General features: G+C 45.6%; 1 protein-coding gene across 1 annotated transcript in view; it reads left to right on the forward strand.

Moving 5' to 3' along the window:
- HCK (HCK proto-oncogene, Src family tyrosine kinase) overlaps positions 1-14,589 on the forward strand; it is a 44,119-nt gene extending 29,530 nt beyond the window's left edge. Inside the window, exons 7-13 of the mRNA XM_069548304.1 lie at positions 72-221; positions 565-717; positions 2,229-2,408; positions 3,245-3,321; positions 8,616-8,769; positions 10,669-10,800; positions 14,096-14,589. Coding sequence (XP_069404405.1) covers positions 72-221; positions 565-717; positions 2,229-2,408; positions 3,245-3,321; positions 8,616-8,769; positions 10,669-10,800; positions 14,096-14,298 — 1,049 coding nt within the window. The 3' untranslated portion in view covers positions 14,299-14,589. The remainder of the gene's footprint in view (positions 1-71; positions 222-564; positions 718-2,228; positions 2,409-3,244; positions 3,322-8,615; positions 8,770-10,668; positions 10,801-14,095) is intronic.
- The last annotated feature ends 12,569 nt before the right edge of the window (positions 14,590-27,158 follow it).

The following is a 27,158-nucleotide window of genomic DNA, read 5'->3' on the forward strand; positions in this document are numbered from 1 at the left end:
GACGGTACCAGCAGTGGCCTTAGAGGCTGTCAGGGTGTTCACGCTGGGTGGTTTCTCTCTGGCCTGCACAGGGAGCTACTCTTTGTCCGTGCGAGACTACGACCCCCAGCACAGGGACACGGTGAAACATTACAAGATCCGCACGCTGGACAATGGGGGTTTCTACATCTCGCCCCGGAGCACCTTCAGCAGCCTGCAGGAACTGGTGGCCCACTATTCGAGTGAGTCCTGCAGGGCTGCCTCCCTTCTGGGGGCCCAGCTGGGTGGGCCTCTCTCCTGGGAATCCTAGTCAACGGGCACTGCTGCCTTTGAGGCCTGCTAAGGTTTTCCTGACCCTCCCCCCAGACAAACAGTTGCTTTGGATTCTCCTGAAGTCTTTGGTCTGTTGAACGGGAGGGCAGAGATGCCATCTCACCATGCTCTGTTCTCTTGGGAATGTCTTCGATGGAGTGGCCCTTTGGAACAGGGGCCAGACACAGTGGACCAGGAAGGGAGGCCTGGAGGGAAAGCCTGAGGCTGGCTTGGGGCTGCCTGCCCTTGGCTGACCAGGGGGCTCTGTTCCAGAGGGGAGCGATGGACTCTGCCAGAAGCTGACAGTGCCCTGCATGTCCTCCAAGCCCCAGAAACCTTGGGAGAAAGACGCCTGGGAGATCCCCAGGGAGTCCCTCAAGATGGAGAAGAAACTTGGAGCTGGGCAGTTTGGGGAAGTCTGGATGGGTAAGGACCCAGCGCCAAAGCCAGGAGGGGAGAGAGGGGAGAGGGAGGTCCTTGCTTCCAAGAACAGCCCGAGGCCAAGTGGGAATGCCACCCAGGGCAGAGGGGAGATTTGAATAATAACTGTAAAGGAGTGATTCCTCTGATAGCAAAGCAAATAGTCCTGCCATGCAAACACTGCCATGCAAATCTTTGAGGTCAGGCCTGTTGGGGTCAAAAACTTTCTTCTAAGAAGCGGAAGTCCTCGATGAGGAATCTGCTTCCTCACGTGGAGCTTTGACAGTCTGGGATTGAGAGAACCAGAGCATCTCTTAGAATGATGAGAATTAAGAATGGGAAAGTGTAGCGTGTAGATTTCCAGGTGAGTTCAATGTTGGCAGCTGATGAACACGCTGTTCTAAGCCCCTGCCGTGTGCCCAGTGTCACGCTAGGGCATTGTAGGGCTTCAAAAAGACATATTCCACCCCTTCTGGGCTGCCTCTAATGACTTAAGAATAGCAAAGCCTGCCCTGCAGAGCTGCGGGGGTAGACGCGCCCCAGTGCCTGGGCCCCCCCCAACACCGTGTTTATACTCCACCACGTTCCAAATGGGAGTGAAGACAGCTTACAGAGATGCCAACAATTCAGCCAGAAAAAAACAAGTTTAAAATCCACTCACTTCAACGATATGTATTGAGAGCCTGCTATATGTCAGGCACTGAAGAAGAAAAGGCAGAGAAAGCATGGTGAGGAAGGCAAGACAAATCAGACTGACGGGGTTAGAAAACACACACACACACACACACACACACACACACATTATATAAGGCCTTAGGCTCTTACTGTGGGAAGACCTCAACTCTGCATTAGAGCTTCCTGGCAGCTAAGGCAAAATGGAAACACAAGCAACACTGAGATTTACAAGATCAACAAGATGAAGCAGGGAAGGGGTGGGGTGAAGTGAGAGAACAGCATGAGCAAAGTCCCTGTGGTGGGAGGGGGAGACGGCTGCTCGAGGGACTGAATGATATGCAGGCAGGTTGGTGCACAAAAGGCAAGGGGTAGAGGTGTTGGTGGATGACAAGGCTAAGTGAGCAAGGCCAGCATATGCAGGGCCTTGTGGACCATGATGAGGCATATTTATTTAGAGAGCAGTGTTAAGATTAAATAAACATTTAAAGCAAAGATGGTGTGTATGTGAACGTGTGACAGAACAAAGGTAGGTGTGTGAGTGAGTGGCACAATCAGAGTGATGTTTTAACCCCTTAACCCCTGCATGAACCTTTGCATAAGAGGAAACCATAGTTCAGAGAGGTTAAGTGACCTGCCCAAGGGCACACAGCTAGGAAGTGGTGGACCAGCCTTCCAACCCACATCTACCTGAGGGCAAAGCACATGTCTCCCCTTCCTTCTCTAAGGGCTGAGATGGGCAGGAAAGGCTCGCTGGAGGAGGCAGGTCGGCAGCCAGGTCTTTGGGGCCTGTGAGGAAGAGCAGTGGGCCCTGACCACCTTTTCTGCTTCCTGTCCTGCTGCAGCCACCTACAACAAGCACACCAAGGTGGCCGTGAAGACGATGAAGCCCGGGAGCATGTCTGTGGAGGCCTTCCTGGCAGAGGCCAACCTGATGAAGACTCTGCAGCATGACAAGCTGGTGAAGCTGCACGCTGTGGTCACAACAGAACCCATCTACATCATCACGGAGTTCATGGCCAAAGGTGCCGCGCGCTGGGAGCTGGGGGTACCAACTATGCCTCCTCCTGGTCACCTGCAGAGTCAGAGGTGACTCTGACGTGGTTCTTTGGCCTTCAAGATGCCCCCAGTCTGGCCAGGAACTCTTTTGACAAAAACTCACTGAGCACCTTCGTATCTGACTGCCCCACTCTCTTGATTAAGGGGAGTGAAATCATGTTAGGGGGATGCCAGGGAAAGGGGAGCACATGGACCTCTGGGAGAGGGGGTGGGGCCAGAACCCCTCTCGGGGATAGGAGAAGAGCCTTCTATGGGTTCACCATGAGCCCTTGAGGCTGGGGAGACTCCCTCAACCACCCCTGACCCCCTGACCACCAGCCATCTTCCCTGGGTGGACCAATGCTCCAGGAGACTCAGCAAAGCATTCCTTATGCATTGGCTAAGCATATTTTCCAGAATGTTCCCATCCTGCCTGCACACAGTCCAGAATGTCTCAGGGATATTTTTTTAGGCCATCATTTCTCAATAATGTTCAATTCCTGCCCATTTCTCAACATATAGAAATGTCCCACGTGACATCCATTTAGAAGGATTTGACGTCTCAAAGCTTTCATCATTTTCTAAACACACAATTATGCCAGCCTTATTAAACCATGGCCCCAGTCCCCCAGGCTCAGAAAGCTGTCTCAATCAAACAACAAGCCTGGCAAGCACAAAGTCATTCTCAAATGCTCAGATTCTATTTCTCATATGCTAGGAACAGTAAATAAATACTTTTATTTAAATTCATTATGATGAACCATGTTAACCACTTGTTAAAGTCATGAGAGTAGTAAATGCTGTTCCCCCTTCCCCCACACAGGCAGCCTGCTGGACTTCCTGAAAAGTGAAGAAGGCAGCAGGCAGCCACTGCCCAAACTCATCGACTTCTCAGCCCAGGTGAGAGTCTAATGGGGAAGTCGGGGAAGGGGAAGTCAATTATTTATTCAACACGTGTTTATTGATTGCGTGCTATCATAATAACAATAATAGCTAACACGTATTGAGTGCTCAGGATAAAAGTATTCTTTTTAACTGTGCCTTCTATGATCTAACTTGGGGCTTTCCTGATAGCTCAGCTGGTAAAGAATCCACCTGCAGAGAAGGTGATGGCACCCCACTCCAGTACTCTTGCCTGGAAAATCCCATGGACAGAGGAGCCTGGTAGGCTGCGGTCCATGGGGTCGTGAAGAGTCAGACACGACTGGGTGACTTCCCTTTCACTTTTCACTTTCATGCATTGGAGAAGGAAATGGCAACCCACTCCAGTGTTCTTGCCTGGAAAAATCTCAGGGATAGGGGAGCCTGGTGGGCTGCCATCTATGGGGTCACACAGAGCTGGACACGACTGAAGTGACTTAGCAGCAGCAGCAGCAATGCAGGAGACGCCAGTTCAATTCCTGGGTTGGGAAGATCCCCTGGAGAAGGGATAGGCTACCTACTCCAGTATTCTTGGGCTTCCTTGGTGGCTCAGAAGGTAAAGAATCCACCAGCAAAGTGGGTAGACCTGGGTTCAATCCCTGAGTTGGGAATATCTCCTTGAGGAGGGCATGGCAACCCACTCCAGTATTCTTGCCTGGAGAATCCCCATGGTCCGAAGAGCCTGGGGGGCTGCAGTCCCTGGGGCTGCAAAACAGCACTGAACGACTAAGCATGCACACAAGTCCCAACTCATATAGTCTTCATTCACATCAGCCTCCTAGGGTGAGATTTTTGTTATCTATTCCTTTGTAACCAATTGCTCCAAAGTTTAGTCGCTTGAAACAACAATGTATCATTTCCCATGATTCTGTGGGGTGGACTGGGGTTGGTTGGGTGATTTTTCTGCTCCACACGGTGAAACCCAGCCCCCTCTTGAGGATGCATTCTGCTGAGAGCTTCCCGGGGGCTAGAATATCTGGGATGGTGGCTCATCCTCTGGGTCTGTCTCCAGTGACTCCACATCACTCCTTCAGTAGCCTAACCTGAGCTCCTTCACATCATGGCAGAAAGGCAGAGGGAGTCTTGCAAGGGACTAAGCGATCTTGAGCAAGCTCCTTTTCGCATCATGCAGGCTAATGTCCTGTTGGTCAAAGCAAGTCACATGACCTAGCCCAGAGCCAGTGTAGGAGGGACCGCAAAAAGGCGTGAGTCCCAGGAGGTGTGGTTCACAGGGAACCATGATGTGACAGTCTGGCCACAGATGGGTAATTGTCATCCCGTTTTACAGAACAGGAAGTTAAGGCTTATAGAGGAAGTAAAGAGGAGATGAGGCAACTGAGGCCCAGGGAGGTGAAGTAGCTTGCCTACGTGACTGTGTTACTTTGGGGGGATATGGCAGTGAACAAAATGGAAAGTACTGCTATCCCCCTAGGGCTTACACTTATTAAACAACTAAATATCTTAGAGAGCTACGACCCAAGTAGTCCTGGCTCAGTGTCAAAAGAATGCAGTATCCAGCAAAATTAATAATGTCCAGAAATCACAACGCTTCTTAAAACTCCATTTTCTTTCTCATCTTCCCTTCACTTTATGGAGCTCTTTTCACCCCCAGCCTGAGTGCTTTTCACTTCTGTCCTCTCTCATTCATTCTCTCCTGTCTGTGGGAAAACAGGGGAGGAAACGGGTACTGGTGGGAACCCACGGCTAGAGCACTTCTCCCAGTCCAAGAGCAATCAGAGAAGGCTTCCCAGAGGAAGCGGTCACTAGGCTGAGGCCTGAATAGAAGTTGGGCAGGTGAAGATGAGAGGGAAGGGTATTCCAGGCAGAAGAAACAGTCTATGCCAAAGTCCAAAGGGCAAAACCAGAGCTCAACCTGATCTGTTGGAGCCTGAGCCTGGCAAAAATGAAGGGGATGTGGCTTGCAGCCTGGAAGGTGTTAAGGGAGAGGGGCACCTGGGCCCAGGGCAGGGCCTTCAGGAGGTGCCTAAGGCAGAGTTCATTTGACTATGCAAATCCTGGGAAGGGTATAATAAGGGAAGAGTATAATAAAAGGCTTTGCCTTTCAGAGTCTTCCAATACCAGAGGCATATGGAAATCCAGAAGAGGCATTTTCTCTTCAATGAGCCCTACCTCCTGGGGAAACAGGAGTCTGGCCTGTTGCTAAATTGTAACCATCGCACTGGCAGAAACCTTGCTGGGAGGAGGGTCATAGACCAGGGCAAGAACAATTCTCCCCTTGGTACAAACGGTAAAGACAGAAACCACAGGAGGGAAAGAGGTGCCAGGCCCTTGTGCATCCAGGAGCAGAGGTGGACTCAGAGCCCAGGGACAGAAAGGAGTCACCCTGGGGCCTGGTCTTCACCTCCGGTCCTAGAGAGGTAGGTGGGCGCAGCAGAGACTGCACTGTCACCACCTGGCTGTGTAACATCAGATCCACTCTGGGTCTCTCGGTCCCTCCATTTGTCAAATGAAGAAACTGGGCCATCTTTGTACTTTTCAAGTTTGAAAGCCTTTTTTCTTTCTTTTTTTTTTTTTAGCTACAACTATGTTGGTCAAATGAGTCTTACGGAGCAGCTGATGATTTTAAAATAGATTAAAACAGAGCTGCTCTGATTGAAGGGGTGACCTTTCTTTTGTCCCTCAATTAGATTCAATGTGAAGAGCCCTGAGCTGGAATATCCCTACAGGCCCTTCCAGCTGATTCTGTGATTCCCTGGTACTCTCTCAGAAGCAAACCCATGTGCCAATGACTGACATCACGGCAGACCATCTGGTGCTCATGAAATCTCACCACCTCATCAACTCCCAATTTATAGACCAATCCTGAACCCAGCCAACCTACCCACTATTCGTTCAGTTGACAAACTCTTGAGAAGCAACACTGTATACACATGGACTTAGGAATCATATGAGTTTTGCTGTTGAGCCCAGGGCTGCTTGTGTGAGTGAGAGTGAAGTCGCTCAGTCGTGTCTGACTCTTTGCAACCCAGGGGACTATAGCCCACCAGGCTCCTCCGTCCATGGGATTCTCCAGGCAAGAACACTGGAGTGGGTTGCCATTTCCTTCTCCAGGGGATCTTCCTGACCCAGGGATTGAACCCAGGTCTCCCACATTGCAGGCAGAGGCTTTAACCTCTGAGCCACCGGGACTGCCTGTGTAGTCTTGAGCAAATAGCTTAACCTTTCTGAGGGCTGCTTTCCTCAACAGGGACTGTTGAAGTGAATACTTATATGCCAGACTCTGTTCTAAACACTTGATGTGGATTTAGAGTATTAATCCTCATATAAACCCTCGGAAGAAGATTCTCTTGTCCCATTCTACAGAGAAGAAAAGTGAGGTGCAGTGGGTAAAGTAGTTTGCTTGGAGATCACAGAGATGTAGGGCTCAGGTTGAGCTGGCCCAACCCGGGAATAACCTAGGCTTTCTCATCTGCTGTCTTCTAAGTGGGGTTAGTCCCACTTGCCCCCTTGAGCTCATGTGCTCCTGTGCAAATCCATAACATGAGTATCTGCGCCTGAGTACTGAAAAATGCTGACTACCAGCGTTAGTGCCTGCTCTGTGCTGAAAATTCAGGTAGGGTAATGGACACAGACCCTAAGCAGGGCTGTCAGATTTCCAGTCCTGGTCTCCACCTGGACCTGGTGGTTACTTCTCTGGGATTCAGTTTTATCACCTGTGAAATAATAGTGCTGAAGCAATAGTACCTACCCCAAAGCAGAGAGCAAATGCTATTTAAGTATTAAATATCATATTATGATTAAAGAATAAGCTACAACATCCACAGTTAATGTTATGGCTGTTGTTAACTGTTCGTCTGAACTCCTTATAAATTTTCCACACCCATGAGGCCAAGACTGCCTCACCCACTCCTGGCGGGCGATGACAAGCAAAATCAGAAAGTCTCCTGGTTTTGTTAGAAAAGGCTGGAGACTCAGATCTCAGTTCCAACTGCCATGGGTGCCCCCTGCTGGCCACTTTCCGCAAGCGTACCATCCACTTGCCTCAGACCTTCAACAGACCTTGGTTTAGTCTGGGCAGAAACCCTACCTCCCCAAATAATCTCACCAGATTGCAGCCACCTGCAGTGTTGGAGTTCTGGGTGCTTAAAGGCAGCATGGAGGCCCTGGGGGTGGATATTCAAATCCTGGGGGTGTGATCTGACAAAGGTCTCTGTACAACAGAGACGGTGCTAACACCTGGCTCAAGGACGTCAAAGACCAGTTTATGAACTATAAATGCTATTTTCTGAGTTTCTGAGGGTTAATCATAAACCTCTTTATGAGAGGTAATAAACAAACTATTGAAAGAGGAAAACGTCTTCACAGAAAAATCCCCCATCTTTCTGTCGGGCTTCCCAGGTACCACTGTGAATAAGAACTCTTCACACAGTCCACTATGCACTCAGAAGCCCTGATGACATTAAAATGTACATCAGACCATGTCACCCTCCTACTCTAAGACTTCCCACTTCCCTTCGTGCTCAGAATATAACCCAACCCCCTCTCCTAACCTACAAGTTTCTTCCCCATCAGCAGCCTTTCCCACAACCTCCTCTCTCCTCCCCACTTTCCCTTGGGCAACTTCTGCTCAGCCTCCTGTTCCATGAATAGCCAAGCTGCTTCCTACCTCTGGGCCTTTGCACATGATCTTCTCTGCCAGGAATGCTCTTCTCTGAGAGAGCATTTGCTGAAGTTTCACCTCCTGACCATCCAATCCAAAACAGCCCTCTACACTTCATGTCCTAGCACCTGCTTTCCCCTTTCTTTATGGTGCTTATCACCATCTGTGGGGGCTTTGCCTGGCTCCCGACCTGTCCAAGTAACATGTCTGGGGCCCACAAGACATTCAGTAGATGTTTATTGAGTGAGTAAAGGAATTTTCCCTACCCCGGCTTGGGAGTGAAGCAGGCATAATAGATACAACAAAATGTGATGTGAGCCTAGGTTGTTCCCAGTAAGGGGAAAGGAGATGAAAACCCTTCAAAGTATCCTGGGGTGTGTGTGTGTATTTCTCCTTGGAGAAATAATGCTTTTTCCTTAAAGTGTTTTCTGGAAGTCTTGGAACCCTAGAGAAGCTCCAGACTGGCCCAGGCTATGAGAATCCCCCCAACCTGATTAGGTAGACAGAGAAATGCCAATCTGAGACCAGGCCCCAGGCCAGCACATATATTTTCCAGTTTCTCACACTTGGACAGTCATCTTCTGCTTTTGGGTGAGACCCACCTTGGGCTGGGCCAAATCTGAGGGTAAAGGTGTCTCTGTTTTGGGTGGAGATTGCAGAAGGCATGGCCTTCATCGAGCGGAGGAACTACATTCACCGAGACCTTCGAGCTGCCAACATCTTGGTGTCTGCATCCCTGGTGTGCAAGATCGCCGACTTTGGTTTGGCACGGGTCATCGAGGACAACGAGTACACAGCGCGGGAAGGTAGGGGATGGTGTCGAGGGCCCCGTGGGGCCCACTGGAGAGGGTCGTGTGTACTGAGCGTTAGGACCTGTGAAAGTGGTATTAATCAAAATGCAAAGGTTTGTCCCAGTATCAGCTGTGTGTTATTAAGCTGGAGGGGCTCCATCTTGAGTTCTGGCCTCCAGTCTCCCCCAGTAAGTGGGATCAATTGTAGATTGGGTCAGTCAAGTCATGTTAAAATTAAGAGTAAGGGCAAGAGTGACTTTAGGTGTGATAGACAAAAACAGGGAAGTATCTAAATGTCCATAAAGGGTACAATGATATTTAAATTGTGGTTTTTTCACAGAATATTATTATGTAGCAATGAGAAGTTATAAACCAATGACTCACGCAAACGCAAAAGAAAATGGATGATTTTCACAGGCATAATATCAAAATAAGGGAACTCAGACCGAAAAAGTAGATGCTGGATAGTTTCACTTATATAAAATTCAGAAACAGGCAAACATGTATGCGAAGGTTGACAGCAGCATTATTCTTAACAGCCAAAAAGTGGAAGTAACCCAAAAGTCCATCAACTGATAAACAAATACACAAAATGAAATTTAGGCATGTGGTGGGATGTTATTTGACCATAAAAAGGGATGAAGTACTAATATACCCTAAACATGGACAAACTTTGCAAACATCATGTTCAGTGAAAGAAGCCAGACACAAAGGCCATGTATTGTATGATTCTATTTATATGAAATTCTAGGCAAATCTATAGAGACAGAGAGTAGATTAACTCCAACCAAGGCTGGAGTGGGGCGCTAGAAAGAAATGGGTGGTGACTGTTACGGTCTAGGGAAGGGTGGGGTGAAAATATTTTAAAATTCATAGCTTTGTGAATATATTAAGAAAACCATTGAACTGAATACTTTGAGTGGCTGAATTATATGGTCTATGCATGCATCTCAATAAAACTTTAAAAAAAAACAGACAAAACTCATTTATTGTGCTAAAGGTCAGAATAATACTTAACCTGGATTGCAGGGGTATTGACTGAGATGAGGCAGGAGGGAGCCTTCTGAGATGCTGAAATTTTCTATATCTTAATCTGAACAGTGATTACAAGTGGGGGATACATATATAAAAGGCATCTAGTTGTATAGGAAAGATTTGTATATTTTATTTCATGTTTGTATGACACAGTAAAAGTACAACCACTAAAAGAATAAGAATAGAATGTATAACTTCTAAACCAGGAGAGGATAAGCAGGAATAAAGAAAACTCTCTCAGTCCCAAGGGAGGAAGGGATGGGGGGAGCAGGAAACACATAGAGAATTTTCAAAACTTGACTATGTACTAGATGATAACGCAGGTCTCAACAAATTCCAAAAAACAGGTATCTTTTACACTGCATTCCCAACTACAGTGGAATTGCAATAAAAATTACTCACTAAAGGTTAAGTCAACCTATCCCAGACCAGATGGAAGGAGAGGAGGACTAGAAGGAGAGACACCCAGTGACTGGGGGAAACCAAAATCTTCCCTTTGCCGACAGTGGTTAGGAGGTCGAGGTAGCAGGTATGACCTGGACTCAAAGTCCCTTGAATTTCTGCTGTCCCCAAAGGTCCTAGGACTCTACTCTTCAGGAGTTGTAGTTCATCAGGACATCAGCTGAATCAATGAGGTGGCCCCAAGAGGGCAAGTCCCCTGCCACACCCCAGGCACCTTGGCTCACTCCTCCCTACTTCAGCCACTGGTCCTCAGAATGGATGCTCCTTGCTTCCACGGGGGCCAGATTGAGGGAAGTCGCAGTCCTGCAGGGGGCAGATGTTGGCAGCTGTACTGCTGTCCTGTTCCCTCCCCCTGGCAGAGACCTAGCTCTGATTGCTCTCCAGACTCTCCTTGACTCTGCTCTGTTCAAACCACAGGGGCTAAGTTCCCCATCAAGTGGACAGCTCCTGAAGCCATCAACTTCGGCTCCTTCACCATCAAGTCAGATGTCTGGTCCTTCGGTATCCTGCTGATGGAGATCGTCACCTATGGCCGGATCCCTTACCCAGGTAGGAGAGAAGGCATCAGCCTGGGGCTGCTTCCAGGGCAGCCTGGCTCCCTTCTCTAGTCATTGTGTCCATTCAGACTGAGTTTTTGTTTGTTTGTTATTGTGTTTGTTTTTTATCAATATTTTTAATGAAGTACCATTGATTTACAATGTTGTGTCAATTTCTGCTGTATGGCAAAGTGATTCAGTTATATATACATATATATATATACATATTAATATAAGTTCTTTTCCATTACAGTTTATCATAGGATATTGAAGATAGCTCTCTGTACCATAAAGTAGGACCTTATTGTTTATCCATTCTCTACATGAAAGTTTATGTCTGCTCCACTCCATCCCTCCCCCTACTGCCTTCCCCTTGGCAACCACCAGCCTGAGTTGGTTGACCCTCACTGAGTTCTTGACCCTCACCCCCAGCCTCTCAGTTAATAACACTATTATCTGTCCAATTTCTTAAGCCTGAAATCTGGAAGCTTGCTTGGCCCTTCCTCTTCTCTCATCACTTTCCACATTCAAGGAGTCACAGGGTTCCAGCCATTGGACTCCAAAGCATCCCAAGTCCGTCCACTTCTAACTCCACAGCCTCCACCCACACCAGACCAATGTCCTCCGTCATCTCACTGGTAGAGTGGCCTCCTAAGCAGTCTGCCCTCTCTCCTAAAGGCCATCTCTCCCTGGGCCAGAGGGATTTTTCTAAAATTGTGGGTCAGAACTTTTCCCTTCTCCACCTCTAACTTTTTAAAGGCCTCCCAGCATAATTGGGACAAAATCACAAACTCCTAATTGTGGGCTGCAGGTCCGGCATGATCCAGCCCCTGCCTGCTTCTTCCCTCTCCCTTCATGTCATGCTATACCTCACCACCCAGTCATCTAAAGTACTATGCACGTCCCTGTGCTTCTCGTTTGCAATACCCTATGCCATTTCATTCACAGCATTTATCACCATTGATAACTATATTTATTTGATATTTTCTCCATCACACTCTGAGGTCTGTGAGGCCAGAAATCATGTCTGTATTCCTTACTGGTGCATCTGGACCGCTACCTTTCTGCTTGGCCTGTAGTGGGTGCCTAGTAACTATTTGTCAAATGGATGAATTTATCTCCATGCCTGTGGGCGTCACTCTACACTGAGTAGACCATGGGGTTTACAAAGATATATCTGGCATGTAGAGTGCCTGGGACTCAGCAGATAAAGTTTTCCTCTGTTCCTTTTCAGTTGGGATGCTTCCTAGGGTATCTGTAGCCAGAACCCTGGGGCAGGAGGCAAGGTGGATATAAAGAGAATTCTGACTTTATAAGTAAATAGTCGTGAACTTTAATCCTGTTCCCATCAACACTTTGAGAAATTCACTTGACTTCTACCCCAGTTCTTCATCTGTGAAAAATATAGGTAATGAAGTCAACCACCTTGCAGAAGTGGTTCTGAAAATTAGAAATAAAAGGTGCAGACACTTGGTTCACTCATCAGTATGTATCAAATTCCTACTGTGTGTTAGGCATGGAGTATACAGTAGGAGACAAAGCCCTTGCTTGGCAGGAGCTCACATTATTGCCTGAAGGAACAGACACTAAATAGATGCACTTCTCAGTGGAGATCACTTGGAACAGAAAATGAAGCAGGGGCGTAGGAGAGTAACCTAGGGCTCCTGTGGGCATGGAGCACTGTCAGAGCAGGTCATATCTGAGCTGAAAGTGAGCAGAGTGAGGATTAGGGAAGGATTCCAGATAGAAGGCACTGCCAGCTCTCAGGGCCTGAGTTGTATCTGAAGAATATCAAACAAGCAAGGTAGATGGAGACAAGAAATGAGAGCAGATGGTACGTGAAGCAGGGCTTGGCAGGGGCCCAGTCAGGCGGGATCCCTGGTCATGGTGAAGACTGTGGGTGTTAGTCTAAGTGTAAAGAAGCTACTGGAGCATTATGGGCAGGGAAGTGGCATCGTCTGATTTCCACGTGCAAGTGATGCTTTGGTTTAGCGTGGAGAGTGGATCAGGGCTGGGGAGATGGTGGCAGCTGCAGCTGTTGCACAGACAGCGGTGATGGTAACTGATAAGCTGATGAGCTGGTGCTGTGCTTTAAAAGAAGAAAGGCTGTGACTTGCTGATGTGGAAAGCGAGGGAGAGAGAAGAATGAAGGATGAGTCTCCTGGTTTTGATTGAGCAACTGGATGCCTGATGGTCTAGGGATAAAAATTTAAGAGTTCTGTTTTAGCCCTGTTAAATTTGAGGTGGCTTATCCAAGATGTTCAAGGAAGCACTTGAATATATGAATACGTTTGGAGTTCAAGACTGGTAATATAGGACTTCCCTGGTGGTCCAGTGATTAAGAATACCACTTCCAATACAGGGGACAAGGATTCAATCCCTGGCTAGAGAACTAAGGTTCCATGCCATACAGCATGGCCAAGTATTTTTTTAAGAAAAACTGCTGCTGCTGCTGCTAAGTCGCTTCAGTCGTGTCCGACTCTGTGCGACCCCATAGACGGAAGCCCGCCAGGCTCCCCTGTCCCTGGGATTCTCCGGGCAAGAACACTGGAGTGGGTTGCCATTTCCTTCTCCAATGCATGAAAGTGAAAAGCGAAAGTGAAGTCACTCAGTCGTGTCCGACCCTCAGTTACCCCATGGACTGCAGCCTTCCAGGCTCCTCCGTCTATGGGATTTTCCAGGCAAGAGTACTGGAGTGGGGTCCTATTGCCTTCTAGTAATATAAAATTGGGGATCATAGATGTTTAAATGGTTGTTCTTGAGGATAACTAACATAAACCTTTTAATTGAACAAAGAAATGTTCCTACTCAGAGGGTGACAACTGAGTTGGCTCCCTGACTTGTTTTATCTTGAGGCTTCACCAATAAAAACCAGGCAGGGGGTTATGGAGCCCTGCAGGCGGCAAGTAACAAATTAACAGACTGAGTGGCAGAAACAATAGGTAAATTGTTTCAACCCAGACTAAGGAGTCTGACCCTGGAGACAGGTCAGTTCAGCTGCTCAATGACTCTCAGGTCTCTGGGTTGGTTCCTCTGTGATTGTCTTCCCCATGTGGTCAGATGGCTGCTGCAGCTCCACAGACCACTGTGTCACCGTGTCCAAAGAAAGGAGGAAGGGTGTGGCCAAAACTGGGCACCCGGCCCCTGCCCTCACTGCAGGGGAAATGGGGGAAGGGATGCCTAGCTTGCATCGTGGGAGGAGCTCGGCTCCCATGAGGAGGTGGGGAGGGATGGTTGCTGGGGAGGCAGTGACTGTCTGCCCCGCCGACCCCAATCCCTCCCTTTATAATTTCGTGGCTCCTTCTCAGGGATGTCAAACCCCGAGGTGATCCGTGCACTGGAGCGTGGGTACCGGATGCCTCGACCAGACAACTGCCCCGAAGAGCTCTACAACATCATGACTCGCTGCTGGAAGAACCGACCTGAGGAACGGCCCACCTTTGAATACATCCAGAGTGTGCTGGATGACTTCTACACGGCCACCGAGAGCCAGTACCAACAGCAGCCGTGATGGGGCGGCCAGGTGGGGCCAGGCACTGAGGCCATGCCTGCGCGGTGGCTCCCGGCACCCGGCTCACCCTTCCTATTCTCAGACACCCACCCTCCCTCCAGCCACAATTCCTCATCTGCCAAGTGGGTGGGACGGACTGGACACTCTCTTTTTGACTCTGGCGATCCACAGTCTGAGATTCTCAGGACACTTCCAGTTGACATTTCTATTGCCTGGGACAGCTGGATTCTAGTTACCGCTTCGGTTTGGATAGAAAACTTTTAAACTGATGAAATAAATATTTAAAGAAAAGATCTGACAGCTAAAGGTTTTACTAATAGGTTAGCTTTTCTTGTCTTGCCGGTTTTGGAACATTTGCCTTTTGGTGGATGACAAGTCAAAGGGGGAAAGACTGGCAAAGAGAAGTGGGGTCCAATGCTCCCAGTTTCCTAACTGCCCCCTGAATACTTGCTGGCTGTATTAGTTTCCTATGGCTTCTGTAACAAATTAGCACAAACTTGGTGGCTTGAAACAAAACAAATGTATTATCTTACAGTTTCAGAGGTCAGAGTATGAGATAGGTTGGCAGGGCTGCGTGCTTTCCAGAGGCTCCAGGGGTGAATCATTCCCGTGCCTTTTCCAGCTTCCAGAAGCTGCCCACGTTCCTGATTTCCTCTGCTCATCATTCCAAATTCTGTTTCTGTCATCACATCTCCTTCTCTGACTCTGAGGCCTCCCTCTGTTACTTGTCAGGACCCCTGTAATTACACTAGACTCACCTGGATAAGCTTCGCTGATAGCTCAGTTGGTAAAAAATCTGCCTGCAGTGTGAAGGAGGCCCCAGTTCGATTCCTGGGTTGGGAAGATCCGCTGGAGAAAGGATAGGCTAACCACACCAGTATTCTTGGGCTTCCCTGGTGGCTCAGCTGGTAAAGAATCCGCCTGCAATTCGGGAGACCTGGGTTTGATCCCTGGAGAAGGGAATGGCTACCCATTCCAGTATTCTGGCCTGGAGAATTCCATGGACTGTATAGTCCATGGGGTCACAAAGAGTCCGACACGACTGAGCAACTTTCACTTTCACCTGGATAATCCAGACTAATCTTCCCATTTTCAGTTTCTTAATCACATTTGTGAAGTCCCTTTTGCCACACCAGATAACATCTTCACAAGTTCCAGGAATTAGGAGGTGGACGTCTTTTTTTTTTTTCTTTTGGAGGGGGACAGACTATTATTCACCTGTCACACTGGATGGGTTTTTGTCTCCAAGGAGCTGCATGTGCCAGGATGACAGGAATGACTTTTCATGATCTGGGACAATGGCTCTCCTGCTAAGCCATATTTTTATACAAGTTGGTTGGTCTGGATCTCCCCCAGGGCTGGGGGCTGCCTATAGCCCCTGCATTTCCCATGGCCCAGCAGCCATCATGGTTGTGATGGAATCCTACGTTCCTACAGTGGAAACGTGGCTGCTGAGACGTATCAGCCACCCTGAGTGGGAAGCTCTCAGAGGAGGGGAGGGGTGGGGGGAGAGGCACGAAGGAGGCAGAGAAGACAAGGAGGCAGTGGGGCCTTCCTGCATGTCGTCTTAGCTGAAAGTCCCCAGGGGTCAGCCTTTAGAGGGAGTGATAGGAAGAGTTAGGCCACGGGGTGGGGAGCAAGTGACACCCATCTGCATTCTTGTATCTCCTGAAGAATCCATATCTTTTTGTGATGCACCCACCAGAGTCCCATGGAACCCTATACCGACTCGATTCTGTACCCCTGAGTAGCTCAGAGTCTAACCTTAGGCACTGGGTGTGGGAACAGTGGAAAATAAAATGTTTTAACTTACGTAGTTCATAACTGAATTTCTCTCTTGCTTCCTGGTTTGGGAATGTGTCTTTGGGTCTCTGAAAGCAAAGCCCAGGGTCCTGTGATAGGAATTTGCAAATATGATTGGTGGCATATTAGATTGCTATTCGGTAATCCATAAGAGGAGCTTACATCCCTCTCTACCCCACTGATGTTGAGTTTGGCCATGGACTTGTTTTAGCCAATGGGATGTTAGCAGATATGATTAAGCAAAGGCTAGAAATGTGCTTGTGTGGGTAGGCTTGCCCTCCAGCCTTTTGACCTGAAACAAAGTCCCGTGAAGATGAGCTACATGTGGAAAAGATCTGGACCCAACCTGCAGCTTGGATTTAAACCCAGGTGAGAACAGCCTTGATCAACTGAAACCCAGCTGTCCTAGGGACATGTGAAAGAGAAGGAAATGCTTATTACTATAAGCCTTTGAGTTCTGGGGTTGTTTTGTTATATGGCCTTATTATAGAAATATATGATTGAGACATGATCTCAAAAGGCAAAATCTAAATGGACAAGATCAAGGGATCAATTCCTGCCCACCTGCTCTTTCTGTTTACACTGCCCTCTGAACCCCACTAGCCTACACTCTGATTTATCCCTTTGGTCACGGGAAAGCCTGATGAAAACATAGGAATAGGCACAGCACCAAAAGTATTCTCCATGAAAGAAAAAAACTGATAAACTGGAATTTATTAAAATTAAAACTCTGCTCTAAAATATTTAAAGTAAATGAAAGGCTCCAGTCTGGGAGAAAATATTTGCAAAACATGTATCTGATAAAGGACTGATAGCCAAAATATAGAGAGAACTCTTTAAAAATTCAACAATAAGGAAACAAACAACCCAATTTAAAAAGTGGGCAAAAGACCTAAACAGGCACCTCAAGAAGAAGATAAACAGATGGAAAATAAGCATATGAAAGATGCTCAACATCATATGTCATTCAGTTCAGTTCAGTTCAGTCGCTCAGTCGTGTCCGACTCTTTGCGACCCCATGAATCACAGCACGCCAGGCCTCCCTGTCCATCACCAACTTCACTCAGATTCACGTCCATCGAGTCAGTGATGCCATCCAGCCATCTCATCCTCTGTCATCCCCTTCTCCTCCTGCCCTCAATCCCTCCCAGCATCAGGGTCTTTTCCAATGAGTCAACTCTTCGCATGAGGTGGCCAGAGTACTGGAACTTCAGCTTTAGCATCATTCTTTCCAGAGAAGTCCCAGGTCTGATCTCCTTCAGAATGGACTGCTTGGATCTCCTTGCAGTCCAAGAGACTCTCAAGAGTCTTCTCCAACACCACAGTTCAAAAGCATCAATTCTTCGGCGCTCAGCCTTCTTCACAGTCCAACTCTCACATCCATACATGACTACTGGAAAAACCATAGCCTTGACTAGATGGACCTTAGTCGGCAAAGTAAGGTCTCTGCTTTTGAATATACTATCTAGGTTGCTCATAACTTTTCTTCCAAGGAGTAAGTGTCTTTTAATTTCATGGCTGCAGTCACCATCTGCAGTGATTTTGGAAACCAAAAAAATAAAGTTTGACGCTCTTTCCACTGTTTCCCCATCTATTTCCCATGAAGTGATGGGACCAGATGCTATGATCTTCGTTTTCTGAATGTTGAGATTTAAGCCAACTTTTTCACTCTCCACTTTCACTTTCATCAAGAGGCTTTTTAGTTCCTCTTCCCCTTCTGCCATAAGGGTGGTGTCATCTGCATATCTGAGGTTATTGATATTTCTCCCAGCAATCTTGATTCCAGCTTATGTTTCTTCCAGTCCAGCATTTCTCATGATGTACTCTGCATAGAAGTTAAATAAGCAGGGTGACAATATACAGCCTTGACGTACTCCTTTTCCTGTTTGGAACCAGTCTGTTGTTCCATGTCCAGTTCTAACTGTTGCTTCCTGACCTGCATACAGATTTCTCAAGAGGCAGGTCAGGTGGTCTGGTATTCCCATCTCTTTCAGAATTTTCCACAGTTTATTGTGATCCACACAGTCAAAGGCTTTGGCATAGTCACTAAAGCAGAAATAGATGTCATTAGAGAAATGCAAATGAAAATAACTGAGTGCAGAACTACTACACTCCTATCAGAATGGTTAAAATCCAGAACACTGACACCACCAAATGCTGGCAAGGCTGCAGAGCACAGGAACTCTGACTCATTGCTGGTGGGAATGCAAAATAGTACAGCCACTTTAGATGACACTTGTCTGTTTCTTACAAAACAAGCATAATCTTACCATACCATCCGGCAACTGCACTCCTTGGTACTTACTCAAATGAGTTGCAAACTTATGTCCAAACAAAAATCTGCACAGAGGTCTGTAGCCGCTTTATTTATAATTGCCGAAATTTGGCAGCCACCAAGACATCCTTCGACAGGTCCCATCCTCCCATCCGTATAATGGAATATTGTTCAGTGATAAAAAGAAATGAGCTATCAAGACATGGTAGAAACTTAAACGCATACTGCTAAATTAAAGAAGTTGATCTAAAAAGGCTACATACTGTATCCCAACTATGTGACATTGTAGAAATGGTAAAACTATAGAGACAGTAAAGAGGTCAGGGGTTTGGTGGAAAACGAGGGAGGGATGAAGAGGTGGAGCATAGTGGGATTTAGGGCAGTGAAAGAAACTATTCTGTATGATACTGTTAATGGTGAATACATACCACTATAAACTCTTGATGAAAGTGAAAGAGGAGAGTGAAAAGGTTGGCTTAAAACTCAACATTCAGAAAACTAAGATCATGGCATCCAGTCCCATAATTTCATGGGAAATAGATGGGGAAACAGTGGAAACAGTGCTGACTTTATTTTGGGGGGCTCCAAAATCACTGCAGACGGTGACTGCAGCCATGAAATTAAAAGACATTTACTCCCTGGAAGGAAAGTTATGACCAACCTAGACAGCATATTAAAAAGCAGAGACATTACTTTGTCAACAAAGGTCCATCTAGTCAAGGCTATGGTTTTTCCAGTAGTCATGTATGGATGTGAGAGTTGGACTATAAAGAAAGCTACATACTGAAGAATTGATGCTTTTGAACTGTGGTGTTGGAGAATACTCTTGAGAGTCCCTTGGACTGCAAGGAGATCCAACCAGTCCATCCTAAAGGAGGTCAGTCCTGAGTGTTCATTGGAAGGACTGATGTTGAAGCTGAAACTTCAATACTTTGGCCACCTGATGCAAAGGGCTGACTCATTTCAAAGACCCTGATGCTGGGACAGACTGAGGGCAGGAGAGGGGGATGACAGAGGATGAGACGGTTGGATGGTATCACCGACTCAATGGACATGAGTTTGGGTAAACTCTGGGAGTTGGTCATGGACAGGGAGGCCTGGCGTGCTCTGGTTCATGGGGTCACAAGGAGTCAGACATAACTGAGCAACTGAACTGAACTGAACTGATAAACATTTCAAAACTCATAGAAAGTACAACACAAAGAGTGAAACCTCATGTGAACTATTGACTTTGGTTAATAATAATGTATCACTATTGGGTCATCAAGGGTAACATGTACCCCACTGAGGCAACATGTTAGTAACAGAGATGAAATGGGGGGGCGGGGTGAGGGCTGGATAAGGGAGTATACATGAACTCTATACTCAATTTTCTGTAAACATAAAACTGCTCTAAAACGAAATTCTTTTAATTAAATAAATATGGGGATAGATTTGGGGACATCAATTTTATGGGAAAACTGCATGGACTCCTCCCTGGAAGATGTCAAAGAAGGCATAGGTAAGATGCTCTTTCTAAGACATTATTAACTTGGTTATATTTTCTCTAGTTGTAGCTTTGAGGTTAAATACAGAAAAAGCACTTGTTTCCCCTTGTGATTTGTAAAACTCCATCTCCTCATTCCCTTACCTGGGCCCTCAATTTTGTCATGGATCTGTCCTCATCACAATAGGCTCTACTATAAGGCTCTATCAGTTTTCATACTGTTTGCATCCTTTCCCTTTCTGAGGTTGGCAATGACTGCTGGTTGTCCCCATATCTGATCCATGTTCCCCCTACTGCTAGAGAAATAGAATTTTATCAGGGACACAATTCCCTGGAATGAAGATTACATTTCCTACTTGTGCAACAAAGTATGGTAGTGTGATTAAGTTATGATCAATGGGTTGTAAGTGGAAGCATGGTGTAGCATCTTCCAAAATCCTTTCTTAGAGGACAACTAACATGGGCTCTTCACCTCTTATTTTTCATCTCTTCCTCTTTCTGCCTAGAATGTACATGTGAAGGCTGGAGCTCTAGCTGCCACCATGGACTCTGATGAAAATGAATTAATTCTAGCGATGGCAAAGCTGGGTGAAGCCTGAATCCCTGAAGATATTTTAGGCACAGCCACCATATCAGCTAAGACAGTCTTCCCTAGACTTTTCACCTTGGAGGGTGTGACATGCATTGTTTGTATCCTTACAGTGGACTGAACGTCTAGCTGTAGTTATCTGCATCACTGTGCCTGAGAACTCTTTTCCTAAAACTGCAAAAAGCCTCAGCTTCCAGTGTTCCCAGAAGGCCAAAAGTACCAAAGAATTGACACCCTGTGGGATCAGTCGGAACTGTTCCCTTGCCCTCTGGGTAGGATAACTCTAAGGTGTGTGTTTTGCATGGTTATCCAGAGTTTCCCCACAAGGTTAAGCTTGTTAACCACGATGGTAACCTGCTTGACAACATATGCTCTTTAAGTACAGTTCCAAGTATTCATTGCAATGAATGTGGGTTGACAATGTCATGTATATTCATGAATCAGATGAATCTGGAATAATGAAGGCATTCATGTGTCAGAATTTCACTTGTTAGTCAATGATACAAGCAACTTCTTTTTCTTTTTTGTTGGAGTACAGTTGCTTTACAATGTTGTTGTTTTTATTTTACTGTATAGCAAAGTGAATCAGACATGCATTCACACATATTTTACCTCTTTTTTTTTTAAATTTTCTGTCCATTTAGGTCACCACAGAGGATCGAGTAGTTAGAAAACTGTTATTCTAGGATACAGGTACCCCGATCTTCACAGCAGCGCTATTTCTAATAGATAGGACATGGAAGCAATGTAAATGTCCATCAACAGAGGCATGGGTAAAGATGTGGCACGTACATACAACGGGATATTACTCAGCCATAAAAAGCAATGAAATGCGCCATTTGCAGAGACGTGGATGAGCAACTTCTCTGCTGAATAAAACGTGTCACATTTTTGTGCTGACTACAACGTTTCACAGCTACAAACACGTAGCTGTTAAAGTTTAATCTGCATCATTGACACTTCATCACTTTAAGTCTAAGCTGGGGTTTGGCAAACTAGATTTTATTGGAACACAGCTCACTATTTATCATCTGTAGCAGCTTTTGTGCTACAAGGCCCAGCTGAGTAGTTGTAACACAGTCACATGGTCTGTAAAGCCTTAAATATTTATCATCTAGCCCTTTACAGAAAATGTTTGCTAACAAAGCAAAAATTCAAGCCCTGATTTGTAGCCTTTGCTCATATCTGTGGTGTAAATATCCCCACCACGGCCAATTTCAGGCTACCACCCAGAGCTGCACTGTCACTTTCATGGACTTTAAGCGACCTTGTCTTTGTAGGACTCTTCCTCCATAAAACATACATTTTATAAATATCGATGTAAATACTTTCATTTATAAATACAAATTGCAGTCAACAGCTGCACTGATATAAAAATGAATATACTCGGAATTTCCTGGCGGTCCAGTGGTTAGAACTCAGTGCTCTCACTGCTGGGGCCTGTGTCCAATCCCTGGTCAGGGAACTCAGATCCCATGAGCTGTGCAGCATGGCCAATAAATAAATAAATAAGCTCTGGTTTTAAAACAATGGAGTGCTAATATTATATACGAAAGCTTTCACTTCAACCCCAATGTTTACTTTTACCTCCTGAATTTAAAAGAAATTATTTCTTTTAAACATTTTCATGGCCCCTAAAAGTCTGGTGGGCCTTGGGCACTGTACCTACTGTGTTAATGCATAAACTGGCTCTGCTACAATCCAAAGCCACTGAGCACAGAGTTGGGAGGAGATGTGTAGTAGCAGGAATTAGAAGTATTCTGTTGTAAACAAAACAGATGTAAATAGAATCAGGAGCTTAGGGAATAGCAAAATTATTAGGAAATGATGAGTTTTGAATGTTTCATGTGTGTGTGTGTGTACTCAGTTACTCATTTGTGTCCGACTCTTTGTGACTCCATGGGCTGTAGTCCATAAGGCTCTTCTGTCCATTGGATTCTCCAGGCAAGACTACTGGAGTGGACTGACATTTCCTACTCCAGAGAATCTGCCCAACCCAGAGATCAAACTCACATCTCTCGTGTCTCCAGGAGGATTCTTTACCACTGCACTATCTGGGAAGCCCTTTGAATGATTCATACTTTTGTTTTTAATACCATTTATTTAATTTTAAATTAATTTCATTTTCAAAAATGCCCATGTTCAACAACTGGTTCACAAAATTCCTAAGAATTTAACCATCAGCTCTTGCAAACAGGAGCTGGCTCCTCCATATGACTGCCCTCTGGTATCCCTTTCCCTCCTTTTAATTATTTTAAATTACTCCCTTTAAACTACTTTTGCTTAAACTCCTGCATCTCAATTCCAGAAAAATAAACGACTCAATCAAAAAATGGGCCAAAGAACTAAACAGACATTTCTCCAAAGAAGACATACAGATGGCTAACAAACACATGAAAAGATGCTCAACATCACTCATTATCAGAGAAATGCAAATCAAAACCACAATGAGGTACCATCTCACGCCAGTCAGAATGGCTGCAATCCAAAAGTCTACAAGCAATAAATGCTGGAGAGGGTGTGGAGAAAAGGGAACCCTCTTACACTGTTGGTGGGAATGTAAACTAGTACAGCCACTCTGGAGAACAGTGTGGAGATTCCTTAAAAAACTGGAGATAGAACTGTCATATGACCCAGCAATCCCACTGCTGGGCGTACACACTGAGGAAACCAGAATTGAAAGAGACACGTGTATCCCAATGTTCATCACAGCACTGTTTATAATAGCCAGGACATGGAAGCAACCTAGATGTCCATCAGCAGATGAAAGGATAAGAAAGCTGTGATACATATACGTAATGGAGTATTACTTGGCCATTAAAAAGAATACATTTGAATCAGTTCTAATGAGGTGGATGAAACTGGAGCCTATTATACAGAGTGAAGTAAGTCAGAAAGAAAAACACCAATATAGTATACTAATGCATATATATGGAATTTAGAAAGATGGTAAAGATAACCCTATATTCGAGATAGCAAAAGAGACACAGATGTATAGAACAGTCTTTTGGACTCTGTAGGAGAAGGCAAGGGTGGGATGATTTGAGAGAATAGCATTGAAACATGTCTATTATCATATGTGAAACAGATCGCCAGTCCAGGTTCAATGCATGAGACAGGGTGCTCAGGCTGGTGCACTGGGATGACCCAGAGGGATATGGGGTTCAGGATGGGGAACACATGTACACCCGTGGCGGATTCATGTCAATGTATGGCAAAACCAATACAATATTGTAAAGTAATTAGCCTCCAATTAAAATAAATTAATTAAAAACAATTAAAAATAAACTACTCTTGCTTAGACAGCAAAAGAGACACAGATATAAAGAACAGACTTTTGGACTCTGAGGGAGAAGGTGAGGATGGGATGATTTGAGAGAATAGTATTGAAACATGTCTATTACCATATGTGAAATAGATGACCAGTCCAAGTTCTATGCATGAAACAGGGCACTCAAAGCTGGTGCACTGGGACAACCCGGAGGGATGGGATGGGGAGGGAGGTGGGAGAGGTCTTAGGGACAGGGGGACATGTACACTCGTGGCTGATTCATGTCAATGTATGGCAAAACCACCACAACATCGTAAAGTAACTAGCCTCCAATTAAAATAAATACATTTTTAAAAGTTACTCTTGCTTGAATCCTTGTGTCAGAGTCAGCTTCTGGAAGAAACCAAACTAAGACAGAAGAGTAAGCATTTATTTTGTTAAGCCACTGTTGTTTGGGGTGGGGTCCTTCCTTACAGCCACAGCTGTTCCCAACTGATAGAGGCCTGAGATGAAATCGTAATGCAAGCATTCAACCAATATGTTTTTGGCACATACTTAATACAGACACAGTTGGGTACACCACAGACCCACTGTAGGCTTTCTTACTGGAAGAAAAACAATAAGAAGTAACCAAAGTATCTCTCCCCACCGCCAACCCAACCCTGTGTGTGTATGTGTGAGTGTGGCAGGTAACAACTCTCTGAGTTGCCAGTTGAGCTGAGACCTAATCATGAGAAGCAGCTAATCACACAAAATGTGAAGAGTATTCCAGAGAGAAAGGCCTGCAAGTACAAAGGCCCTGCCGTTAGCCATGAGCTTGGCAAGTTTCCTGGGAGGTCTGTGTGGCTGGAGGCTTCTGAATGAAGGGGACATTGTGGGAGTCAAGGCCTGACTATTCAGGCCCTTGCAGGTCATGGTGAGGGCTTGAGATTTTAACTGGGTAAAGTTTTAAACAGGGGAGAAACACAGTTGATTCTTGTTTTTTTAAAAGATGACTTTGATGGTTAAATGGAGAAGAGAGACGAGAGGTGACAAAAAAGTCTGTAGGAACACCAGGTAGGAGGCCATTCTGGAGGCCCAGGTGAGAGAGGGGAAGGTGGCCTAGGCAATGATGGTGTCACGGATTGTGACAAAATGACCGCCAATGAATCATGCCTCCTTGAATTCATGCCTTTGTGTGGTTCTCTCCCACTCTGACTCTGGATTGATCTCGTAACTCATTTTACCAATAGATTGACTGGTTTGATTTCCTTGCTGTCCAAGGGACTCTCAAGAGTCTTCTCTAGCACTACAATTTGAAAGCATCAGCTTTTTGGTGCTCAGCCTTCTTTATGGTCCAACTCACACATCCGTGTGTGACTACTGGGGAAACCATAGCTTTGACTATATGGACTTGTTGGCAAAGTGATATCTCTGCTTTTTAATAGGCTGTCTGGGTTTGTCACAGCTTTTCTTCCAAGGAGCAAGCATCTTTTAATTTCATGGCTACAGTCACTATCTGCAGTGATTCTGGAGCCAAGGAAATAAAATCTGTCAGTTTCTACTTTTTCCACATCTATTTGCCATGAAGTGATGAGACCGGATGCCATGATCTTAGTTTTCTAAATGTTGAGTTTTAAGCTAGCTTTTCCACTCTCCTCTTTCACCCTCATCAAGAGGCTCTTTAGTTCCTCTTTACTTTCTGCCATTACAGTCATATCTGCATATTTGAGGTTGTTGATATTTCTTCTGGCAATCTTGACTCCAGCCTGTGACTCATCCAGTGGGCATTTTGCATGATGTACTCTGCACATAAGTTGAATAAGCAAGGTGACAATATACAGCCTTCACATACTCCCTTCCCAATTTTGAACCAGTCCATTTTTCCAAGTCTGGTTCTAACTGTTGCTTCTTGTCCTACATACAGGTTTCTTAGGAGACAGGCAAGATGGTCTGGTATTCCTATCTCTTTAAGAAATTTCCACAGTTTGTTGTGATCCACACAGTCAAACGCTTTCATGTAGTCAATGAAGTAGAAGTAGATGGATTTTTTATTTTTTGGAATTTCTTTGTTTTTTCTATGATCCAACTAATGTTGATAATTTGATTTCTGGTTTCTCTGCCTTTTCTAAATCCAGATTGTACATCTGTAAGTTCTTCGTTCACATACTGTTGAAGCCTAGCTTGAAGGATTCTGAGCATTACTTTGCTAGCATGTGAAATGAGTACAATTTTGCGGTACTTTGAATATTCTTTCTTTGGGATTGGGATGAAAACTGACTTTTTCCAGTCCTGAGGCCACTGCTGAGTTTTCCAAATTTGCTGGCATATTGAGTGCAGCACACTAACAGCATCATCTTTTAGGATTTGAAATAGCTCAGCTGGAATCCCATCACCTCCACTAACATTGTTTGTACTAATGCTTCCTAGTGTTAATTTTCTGAATGTCTCACATCATGTGAAATGACGGGCTGGATGAAGCACAAGCTGGAATCAAGACTGCCAGGAGAAATATCAATAACTTCAGATATGCAGATGACACTGCCCTTATGGCAGAAAGCGAAGAAGAACTAAAGAGCCTCTTGATGAAAGTGAAAGAGGAGAGTGAAAAGGTTGGCTTAAAACTCAACATTCAGAAAACTAAGATCATGGCATTTGGTCCCATCACTTCATGGCAAATAGATGCGGAAACTATGGAAACAGTGAGAGACTTTATTTTGGGGGCTCCAAAATCACTGCAGATGGTAACTGCAGCCATGAAATTAAAAGACACTTGGTCCTTGAAAGAAAAGCTATAACCAACCTAGACAGCATATTAAAAAAACAGAGACATTACTTTGTCAACAAAGGTCCATATAGTCAAAGAGATGGTTTTTCCAGTAGTCATGTACAGATTTGAGAGTTGGACTATAAAAAAAGCTGAGCACTGAAGAATTGATGCTTTTGAACTGTGGTATTGGAGAAGACTCTTGAGAGTCCCTTGGACTGCAGAGAGATCAAACCAGTCAATCCTAAAGGAAATCAGTCCTGAATATTCATTGGAAGGACTGATGCTGACACTGAAACTTCAATATTTTGGCCACCTGATGTGAAGAACTGACTCACTGGAAAAGACCCTGATGCTGGGAAAGATTGAAGGCATGAGGGGAAGGGGACAACAGAGGATGAGATAGCTAGATGGCATCACTGACTCCATGGACATGAGTTCAAGCAAGCTCTGGGAGCTGGTGATGGACAGGGAAGCCTGGCATGCTGCAGTCCATGGGGCTGCAAAGAGTCAGACACGACTGAGTGACTGAACTGAATTGACCCACTCCAATATTCTGGCCTGGAGAATTCCATGGACTGTATAGTCGATGGGGTCACAAAGAGTTGGACAGGACTGAGTGACTTTCACTTTGCAACTGGTTATATCTTTGTTTAGGCTTCCCTGGTGGCTCAGCTGGTAAAGAAGCCA

Source organism: Ovis canadensis, chromosome 13 (genome assembly GCF_042477335.2).
Source record: "Ovis canadensis isolate MfBH-ARS-UI-01 breed Bighorn chromosome 13, ARS-UI_OviCan_v2, whole genome shotgun sequence".
Classification (NCBI taxonomy): domain Eukaryota; kingdom Metazoa; phylum Chordata; class Mammalia; order Artiodactyla; family Bovidae; genus Ovis; species Ovis canadensis.